Source organism: Populus euphratica, unplaced genomic scaffold (genome assembly GCF_000495115.2).
Source record: "Populus euphratica unplaced genomic scaffold, PopEup_1.0 scaffold898.1, whole genome shotgun sequence".
NCBI classification, from domain to species: Eukaryota; Viridiplantae; Streptophyta; class Magnoliopsida; order Malpighiales; family Salicaceae; genus Populus; species Populus euphratica.
Genome location: NW_011500759.1, coordinates 53,206 through 63,976, shown reverse-complemented (window position 1 = coordinate 63,976; position 10,771 = coordinate 53,206). Strand labels below are relative to the sequence as shown.

The window sequence follows — 10,771 nt, the reverse complement described above, 5'->3', positions numbered from 1 at the left end:
GGCACAATTAACTGTCAAATTTTGCATTTCAGAACCACCTAGAGGCAATTGCAGAGGGCAACAGTGATCAACGACATGATGTAGACCGCCCACATAACACATTTGATGCCAAGAGGGAATGGAGTTGCTATGGCGAAGAAAAACGTTGTGGCCGCTAGGAAGAACGCAACTTTCTCCAGCACCTTGGATGCAGTCGGAATCTTTTTTCCAATGAACGGTGAGACGAATAGAGAAGCAAAGATAGCTACAATAGCTAAGGAGAACAAAGGTTATCCTCTTAGAATATATATATCAATATCACACCATCGATATGCAATTGCTTCACTTGTTATCCTCTCTACTTCCTACAACTCTCTTACTGTTTCTCAGCGCGTCTCGGTTCCTCCAACATCATGGGTAAGTGATCGTTTCTTTTTTACATTTCTCACTTTCTTCTACGATGACGTACCGTCATTAATTTGGGACATTCTTTTTCTTTGTTTTCTTCTTGTTGATGCTCAGGAAAGATCAAGATTGGTGCAATCAAGATGAAGATCATGGGTAAGAAATTTTATGTACTACTTTGTATCTGAACTTCTTATCTCATGCAACCTCACCAATACAACCACCTGATGGTATTAAGTCTGATTTATTCAGGTTTATTATGCAAGTTTTGTTGATAATTGAATTTCCACGTATGTATTTATTTCATGTAAGTGTATCCATGTGCCAATTAATTCTTTTTTTTTTTTATCATTTCTCTCTTTGGGTTGCAGAATCTCTGTCCCAACTCTTGCACCTCATAACATCACACCTGCCGTCAAGATTGCCAGCTTCTCCTCCTAATATTGACGACCTGGAATCGCAATCATCGCAACCCCTTCCTTCTTTTTCTAGTACCATCTCAGAATCACAATCTCCACAAGCGCGGCATCCAACTTCTCCAGAATCACCACCAAGAGGGCGACTGCCTCTTACCATCAACGAATCACAGCGAAACAATGTTCTTGACGCGAAGCCGGACTTGGAAACCGAATTAAGGAAGACACTCCTGAGTTTGTGCTTCACAGCAGCAATTCAAATCACGATTCAGTACGTACAGGTTGCTGAATCTGAAGCCCACTACCCCATCATTTTGATCTCCTTAGCTGTTGTAGCTATCTTTGCTTCCCTAATTTTTTTATTTGAAGTTTGAACAATCAAGAGATTTTCTTCTGCTGATTGAATCTTTTAGCCCTTTATTGAATTTCTGATTTCACTACTCACCAAGGGTCCGAAAAAGAAGCTGGATTCTACTGTTATAAGTCAGGTACTTTCTCTTTTTCCTTTGCAATGTTTTATTTTGAGTTTAATTGTGCTGGCAATAATCACTAATCTACCATTACTCATGTCATAAGGAGACAAGCTCACCTGACGCGACATATATGGCTGAAGAGACTCTATTTTTTTTAAAGATATCAACATTTTCTTTTAAATTAGCAGTCCTCTTTTTATGTGATTGGTTTACTGAATTACCAGTTCGCTTGGTCCCTTGATTTTATTTTTTAACTTGGGATAGACATTATGCCACTGATTTACATCATCATCTATTTTCCTTCTATTTAGATGTTTTAATATTCCTTTATAGTTTGACTTATGAAAGCCACTTTTTTGAAACTTTTTTTTTTCTAAATAGCTACATTAATTTCTGGTGAAATTGATGCTTAGCCGCTATGCATCTGGTGTTGTTATTGCATGAGATTTCCAAGTAATGGTTAATAGTGAGCACCTGATTTTGTCATTGCAGCCTGTTATTTTTGTAACAAGCTCATGTTCCAATGTTCATTTTCCTGTTTTTCTAAAAACTATCACCTACATTGTTGTTGCCGCTAATTTTGTTTTTCTTGTTAGTTCTCAGTTGGTTGGTTCATGTAGTCTTTTAGAATAGGGCATCCCATTTACAATACCTTTACAAATGAGGCCAGCTTTGATAATTTTTTAGTAGATTCACAAAGAACATCAAAAGAAGGTGTAAGAATTTTAAATTCCAAGCCAATAGACTAAATGTTTACGTTTGGAATTTTGGACAGAAAAATTAAAATTGTTATTCTTTCACTGAGTTAATCCGAGTTAATTTATAAGATCCATTATCCAGTCATTTTACCATGTCAATTAATAAGTTGAATTTTAATTATAACTATGATTTAAAATGTAGATTTAAGAAAAATTATAAATTACAAAAAAATATTATAATAAAAGTTTTAAAGAGAGAGTTTTTAATAAGATTTATGTAAAATTATTATATGTTAATAATTAAACACTTTAAAAATTATTATTAAAATAAAATACATTTAAATTACATCTTTCCACATAATCAAATGACCTACCACGTCAAACAACGAAAATAAACAAAAATAATGCATGGTACGTTTGCTATGGAAGGGAAAAATACAAATTGTTTTCCCCCTGTGTAGGGATTGCAAATAATTAATAATCGGTGCACAATGAATGATTTAATTAATAACTAACTTCAGATTTTTTTCTAAAAAATTATTTTTAATAAAGTGAAGGGCAATTGAACCAAAAAAAATAAATACTCTCACACACGATAATCAACTATTTTTCAGTAAAAGTAATGATGTAACTAATTTGAATTAATAACTAATAATTAAGTACATATACACACTCATCTTACAGCTTCTCTATTCACACCCTTATGTAGTCTTGCATAAAGTGACAAAACTACCGCAGTCTTGCATGAAGTGTCTTGCGTAAAGTGACAAAACTACCCTTGTGTGGTCTTTAGCGTAAAGTGACAAAACTAACTACCACTATCCTTACCCTTGTGCAGTCTTGCATGAAGTGTCTTGCATAAAGTAACACAACTACCACTACTCTTTAGAATAAAGTGACAAAACTACCCTTGTGTAGTCTTCAGCATAAAGCGAGTCCCTCTGTGCAGGACTTGATTCCCTGAAGAGTTGTAAATCCTCGCTCATATCATTAATTACTTGCTATCTTCTCTACTTAGTACAACTCTCTTACAGTCTTACCGTTTCTCAGCGTGTCTCTGTTGCTCTAAAATCATGGGCAAGTGATCTTTTGTTTCTGCCGTTCCATCGCTGCTTTTTCATATTTCCCACTTTCCTCTGCGTACTCCTCCGTGATTAATTTCTGAGTATTCTTTTTCTTTGTTTTCTTCTTGTTGATGCTCAGGAAAGATCACGATTGGAATCAAGATTTTAGGTAAGAAAGTTCATATTCCTTTGTATCTGAATTTCTTATCACTTATTTGACAGCATTATAGGTTGTTTATTAAATTATTTTTAGTATTAAAATATATATAAATAATTTTTTATTTTTTAAAAATTATTTTGATATGTATCATTTACTTTTATAATTTTATGAAATAACATAGAATAGAAGTGTTGTATTTTTTATTTTTAAATATATTAATTAATTATTTTCATGGAAATTGAATTTTTTTTAAGAGTTTGGTATTTTTGTATGAGTTATTTTTTAAAATGTTTTTTAGTCGAAAATATATTTGAATAATTTTTTATTTTTTAAAATTATTTTTAATACTATTATTTTAAAATGATTTCGAAACATTAAAAATATATTAATTTAATTCTAATTAATTTTATCATTTCTCTGTGTTGCAGAATGTCTGTCCTATCTCTTGCACGTCATAACATCACAGCTGCCGTCAAGATTGCCAGCTTCTCCTCCTAATATTGACGACCTGGAATCGCAATCATCGCAACCCCAACCTTCCTCTTCTAATACCACCTCAGAATCACAATCTCCTCTAGCGCTGTCTCCACAATCACCATCAGGAAGGCGGCTGCCTCTTACCATCAACGAATCACAGCGAAACAATGTTCTTGACGCGAAGCCGGACTTGGAAACGGAATTAAGGAAGACACTCCTGAATTTGTGCTTCACAGCAGCAATTCAAATCACAATTCAGTACGGACAGGGTGCTGAATCTGAAGCCCACTACCCCATCATTTCGATCTCCTTAGCTATTGCATCTATCTTTGCTTCTCTATTCGTCTCACCGTTTATTGGAAAAAAGATTCCGACTGCAGCCAAGGTGTTGGAGAAAGTTGCGTTCTTCCTAGCGGCGACAACGTTTTTCTTCGCCATAGCAACTCCATTCCCTCTTGGCATCAAATGTGTTATATGGGCAGTCTACATCATGTTGTTGATTACTATTGCCATCTGCACTTGCCTCTAGGTGGTTCTGAAATGCGAAATTTGACAGTTTACTCCTCCTCCTGTGTTATTATAGGGCAACCACGATTGGAATTCAACTTTTATAGAAACGGTGAGGATTAGTTAATGCATGTATGCTTATTACGCAGGATTAATAATAGAAATATGAAACTTTCTTTTCTAAGCTTAATTTAAAAAGAAAATATTAAAGATAAAAATACATCCTTAAATATAAAGGAAGGAGCTCCAATAAGCTGATAAATGCAACATTTTCTTGATCAAAACGCAGCATATTATATATGGTTCCAAAAATTAGTAGCAAGGGAGAGGAACTTATTTACATGCTGGACACCAATTTAAAGACATTGCAGAAGCTATAAATTATTATATTTAATTATTTATGAACACATTGCACCTAGCAATTCATAGGTTTGTCAATCATTGGGTTTTGCCAGCCTTAGTAAATTCTTCCAATAAGATTAATCAATCCAAATCAGAGAAGCAGGCCCGACATAAAATCAATCAACAGGCCTATGTAGGCCTACTCCATCGTATTGTTCAATCAAATTCATTCTTAGCCCATAAATATACCCCATCAAAGCTTGAAGGCTGGACCGGTATTTTGTGATATTGAAATGGTTACAGGGGTGTCGGCACAGTGGTGGCTGAACATGTGTTTTGAAAAACAAATTAAAATTATTTTTTTATAATATTTTTAGATTATGTTAATAGATAATGTTAGAAATAATTTTTTTTTAATATATTTTTTTAAAAAAAAAAAATTTAAAAGTAACATCTATTATTATCACAAACGTCCCTTTATATAATAGACTTACAATGAATATGGAAAAAAATTTGTTTTTTCAATATTTATAATTATATGTTTAGTATTGTGTTAGGTTTTGCAATTGTAATTTGAAATGTAGATTTAAAAAAAAAACTATAGATTATAACAAAAAATTTAAAAGAGAATTTTCAATGACATTCATGTAAAATTATTATGTTTGTTAATTAATTAATGATTAATTTAAGTTTTTTTAAAATAAATTATTTTTAATGAAGTCCAGAACAGATTAAACCACAAAACTAAATACTCTCATACACGATAATCAACTATTTTTCAGTAAAAATAATGATGTAACTAGGTTGAAAATATGTTTAATTAATAACTAATAATTAAGTACATATTCACACTCATCTTACATCATCTTCTATTCACACCACCATTTTTCTTTCTACATATAACTCAGAAATGGTATCACGTATGACTTACCAACCAGGATGAAAACGACTTGTAGCTCGTCGATTCCATGCAATCCTTCCATGCCAAACACATCCACTATTAAGGCCAGAGGTCACCTAGTGGATCCAAATCTAATTTCTTCATCAAGAAAGGAGTTGAAATGGCTGAAACTTAATTTTTTAAAAAAAATATTTGTACAGTCATTTTTCTCTAGCAATTTCAATGAAAATCAATATATTAATCCAATATTCAGCTAGCAAAAAATTATTGAGAATTAATAAATTAATTTTTATTAAAATCAATATATTAATCCAACATTCAGCTAGCAAAAGATGAAACCAATATAAGATGAAGTTGCTAACTGAAGCCAACATAAGATGAAGTTTAATGAAATCAATAATATTTTATTGATTTCATTAAACTTCATCTTATGTTGGCTTCAGTTAGCAACTTCATCTTATATTGGTTTCATCTTTTGCTAGCTGAATGTTGGATTAATATATTGATTTTAATAAAAATTAATTTATTAATTCTCAATAAATTTCATCTTATATTTGCTGAATATTGAATTAAAATATTGAATTTCATTCATTTAGCATAAAGATGAAATTTGAAATCAATATATTAATCCTCAATGAATTTCATCTTATACTTACTGAATATTGGATTAAAATATTAAATTTCAATGAAAATCAATAATTAATCCTGGATGAACTATGTTGTGCTAGCTGAATGTTGGATTAATATATTGATTTCAACATTAATTGAACATTCAGCTAGCATAAGATGAAGTTCATTGAGCATTAATACATTGATTTCAATGGAAAAATACAGCATGCCCTTGTATAATGCTTGTATTAATTGGCAGAAGTAGACCTTCATCTTGAAATTTTGTCCTCTCCACTTCGGAAAATCCAATGTGATTAATATAAAAGATAAATACATCATAATTACAATTTCCATAATAATTAAGCAAACAGTATTATTATCAATTCAAATAAATATAAATAAGTAAATAATTACCATTCCAGTTAAATTATTATTTTAGGAAGAAATAATAAAATTATTAAATAAATAAAATCTATTCAATTTTCACTTAAAACTGTTTAAGTTAGAATTATATTCTATAATAAATAAATAAAATTATTTTTTGAAAGAATAAGTTAGTATAAATTGAATAGATATGTTAAAAGTCCAAATCTTACATTTTGATTGAATTAAATTATTAACTTAATTTTATAATAAGTTTTTGTTTAAGTCGAACTTCTTTTCTATTAAAACATATAACTTTTTTAAGTGGTGATGGTGGTGGTATATAATTTTTTTAAGTGTTGATGGTGGTCTTACATTTTGATTGAATTAAATTATTAACTCAATTTTATAGTAAGTTTTTGTTTAAGTCGAACTTCTTTTCTATTGAAACATCTAACTTCATTTTTTTAAGTGTTGGTGGTGGTGGTGGTGGTGGTGGCAGCGGCTGGTGGCATGCATCTGTTTGAAAAAGGGTGCAAACGACCACGAGCACCATCAATCCTTCCCTGAGTGTCCCCATCAGTCCTTCCCCATATCAGTCCTGCCCATATCAGTCCTCCCCTTTCCTGAGTGTCCCCATCAATCCTTCCCTTCCTTCATCAATATGTATGGTCCTTCCCTTCCCTTCTGAGTGTCCCATCAATATGCATGGGTGACTCAATATGCAGGATGGTTTATTAGCGATGTGGTATTTACATGAAATAAATTGGTCACTTGAAAATACCAATTTAATCAATTGGTCACTTGAAGTCAACGATGGGGTATTTACATGAAATAAATTGATCACTTGAAAATGCCAATTTAATCAATTGGTCATTTGAAAGTATTTGAGTCAACGATGTGGTATTTACATGAAATAAAATGGTTACTTGAAAATACCAATTTAATAAATTTGAAACACGAGGGATGAGAAAAACATGTGTCACAAAATCAAGGGATGAGAAAAACATTTGTCATAAAATTATATATCTTGACAAGTATATAGATGGAAGCTGCACAAGCACTCTCCTGACTTCAAAGGAGAGTATATCTTGTTTCTGATCTTATGAACAAAGGTGTCTTCCTCTTAGAATATATATATCAATATCACACCATCGATATGCAATTGCTTCACTTGTTATCCTCTCTACTTCCTACAACTCTCTTACTGTTTCTCAGCGCGTCTCGGTTCCTCCAACATCATGGGTAAGTGATCGTTTCTTTTTTACATTTCTCACTTTCTTCTACGATGACGTACCGTCATTAATTTGGGACATTCTTTTTCTTTGTTTTCTTCTTGTTGATGCTCAGGAAAGATCAAGATTGGTGCAATCAAGATGAAGATCGTGGGTAAGAAATTTTATGTGCTACTCTATATCTGAATTTCTTATCTCATCCAACCTTAACAATGCAACCACCTGATGGTATTAAGTCTGATTTATTCAGGTTTATTATGCAAGTTTTGTTGATAATTGAATTTCCACGTATGTATTTATTTCATGTAAGTGTATCCATGTGCCAATTAATTAATTCTTTTTTTTTTTTTTTTATCATTTCTCTCTTTGGGTTGCAGAATCTCTGTCCCAACTCTTGCACCTCATAACATCACACCTGCCGTCAAGATTGCCAGCTTCTCCTCCTAATATTGACGACCTGGAATCGCAATCATCGCAACCCCTTCCTTCTTCTTCTAGTACCATCTCAGAATCACAATCTCCACAAGAGCGGCATCCAACTTCTCCAGAATCACCACCAAGAGGGCGACTGCCTCTTACCATCAACGAATCACAGCGAAACAATGTTCTTGACGCGAAGCCGGACTTGGAAACCGAATTAAGGAAGACACTCCTGAGTTTGTGCTTCACAGCAGCAATTCAAATCACGATTCAGTACGTACAGGTTGCTGAATCTGAAGCCCACTACCCCATCATTTTGATCTCCTTAGCTGTTGTAGCTATCTTTGCTTCCCTAATTTTTTTATTTGAAGTTTGAACAATCAAGAGATTTTCTTCTGCTGATTGAATCTTTTAGCCCTTTATTGAATTTCTGATTTCACTACTCACCAAGGGTCCGAAAAAGAAGCTGGATTCTACTGTTATAAGTCAGGTACTTTCTCTTTTTCCTTTGCAATGTTTTATTTTGAGTTTAATTGTGCTGGCAATAATCACTAATCTACCATTACTCATGTCATAAGGAGACAAGCTCACCTGACGCGACATATATGGCTGAAGAGACTCTATTTTTTTTAAAGATATCAACATTTTCTTTTAAATTAGCAGTCCTCTTTTTATGTGATTGGTTTACTGAATTACCAGTTCGCTTGGTCCCTTGATTTTATTTTTTAACTTGGGATAGACATTATGCCACTGATTTACATCATCATCTATTTTCCTTCTATTTAGATGTTTTAATATTCCTTTATAGTTTGACTTATGAAAGCCACTTTTTTGAAACTTTTTTTTTTCTAAATAGCTACATTAATTTCTGGTGAAATTGATGCTTAGCCGCTATGCATCTGGTGTTGTTATTGCATGAGATTTCCAAGTAATGGTTAATAGTGAGCACCTGATTTTGTCATTGCAGCCTGTTATTTTTGTAACAAGCTCATGTTCCAATGTTCATTTTCCTGTTTTTCTAAAAACTATCACCTACATTGTTGTTGCCGCTAATTTTGTTTTTCTTGTTAGTTCTCAGTTGGTTGGTTCATGTAGTCTTTTAGAATAGGGCATCCCATTTACAATACCTTTACAAATGAGGCCAGCTTTGATAATTTTTTAGTAGATTCACAAAGAACATCAAAAGAAGGTGTAAGAATTTTAAATTCCAAGCCAATAGACTAAATGTTTACGTTTGGAATTTTGGACAGAGAAACTACAACTGTTATTCTGAGTTCATTTGGGTTAATTTATAAGATCTATGATCCAGTCATTATACCAAGTTAATTAACAGGTTGAATTTTAATTATAACTATGGTTTAAAATGTAGATTTAAGAAAAATTATAAATTACAAAAAAAATATTATAATAAAAGTTTTAAAGAGAGAGTTTTTAATAAGATTTATGTAAAATTATTATATGTTAATAATTAAACACTTTAAAAATTATTATCAAAATAAAATACATTTAAATTACATCTTTCCACATAATCAAATGACCTACCACGTCAAACGAATAAACAAAAATAATACATGGTACGTTTGCTATGGAAGGTTAAAATACAAGTTGTTTTTCCCCTGTTTACGGATTGCAAATAATTCATAATCGGTGCACAATGAATGATTCAATTAATAACTAACTTCAGGTTTTTTTAAAAAAAATATTTTCAACAAAGTGAAGGGCAATTGAACCACAAATATAAATATTTTCACACACGATAATCAACTATTTTTCAGTAAAAATAATGACGTAACTAACTAGGCTGAAGATATGATCCTAATTTGAATTAATAACTAATAATTAAGTATATATACACACTCATCTTACAGCTTCTCTATTCACACCCCTATGCAGTCTTGCGTAAAGTGACAAAACTACCGCAGTCTTGCATGAAGTGTCTTGCAAAAAGTAACAAAACCACCACTACTCTTTAGTATAAAGTGACAAAACTATCCTTGAAGAGTTATAAATTCTTCAAGACACGTGGTAAGTGAGTCACTTTATCCAAGACATGATTCCCTGAAGAGTTGTAAATTCTCGCTCATATCATTAATTACTTGCTATCTTCTCTACTTAGTACAACTCTCTTACAGTCTTACCGTTTCTCAGCGTGTCTCTGTTGCTCTAAAATCATGGGCAAGTGATCTTTTGTTTCTGCCGTTCCATCGCTGCTTTTTCATATTTCCCACTTTCCTCTGCGTACTCCTCCGTGATTAATTTCTGAGTATTCTTTTTCTTTGTTTTCTTCTTGTTGATGCTCAGGAAAGATCACGATTGCAACCAAGATCATGGTAAGAACGTTCATATTACTTCGTATGTGTATAGTTTGTGGTTGTTTATTAAATAATTTTTAGTATTAAAATATATATAAATATTTTTTTATTTTTTTAAAAATTATTTTTGATATTAATATTTTTAAAAATACTAAAAATATATTAATTTAATTCTAATTAATTTTATCATTTCTCTGTGTTGTAGAATTTCTGTCACCTCATAACATCACATCTGCCGTCAAGATTGCCGGCCTCTCCTCCTAATGTTGACGACCTGGAATCGCAATCATCGCAACCCCAACCTTCCTCTTCTAATACCACCTCAGAGTCACAATCTCCTCTAGCGCTGTCTCAACAATCACCATCAGGAGGAGATCTTTGGGTTTGGAGATTCATTCATTCACCTCAGT

General features: G+C 32.1%; 1 protein-coding gene and 1 long non-coding RNA gene across 2 annotated transcripts; both read left to right on the top strand.

Annotated features, from left to right (window-relative positions):
• The first annotated feature begins 312 nt into the window (after positions 1-312).
• On the top strand, positions 313-4,324 carry LOC105116289 (uncharacterized). Its single transcript, XM_011013569.1, has 4 exons — positions 313-396; positions 502-540; positions 756-1,140; positions 4,000-4,324. Exons 1-4 carry the CDS (start codon positions 393-395, stop codon positions 4,199-4,201), a joined length of 630 nt encoding a protein of 209 aa, XP_011011871.1. The 5' UTR covers positions 313-392; the 3' UTR covers positions 4,202-4,324.
• Positions 4,325-7,549: 3,225 nt separating this feature from the next.
• Positions 7,550-8,096, top strand: LOC105116290 (uncharacterized). The gene is made up of 3 exons (XR_840504.1): positions 7,550-7,639; positions 7,745-7,783; positions 8,007-8,096. It is a non-coding gene; the product is annotated as an uncharacterized LOC105116290 (long non-coding RNA).
• The last annotated feature ends 2,675 nt before the right edge of the window (positions 8,097-10,771 follow it).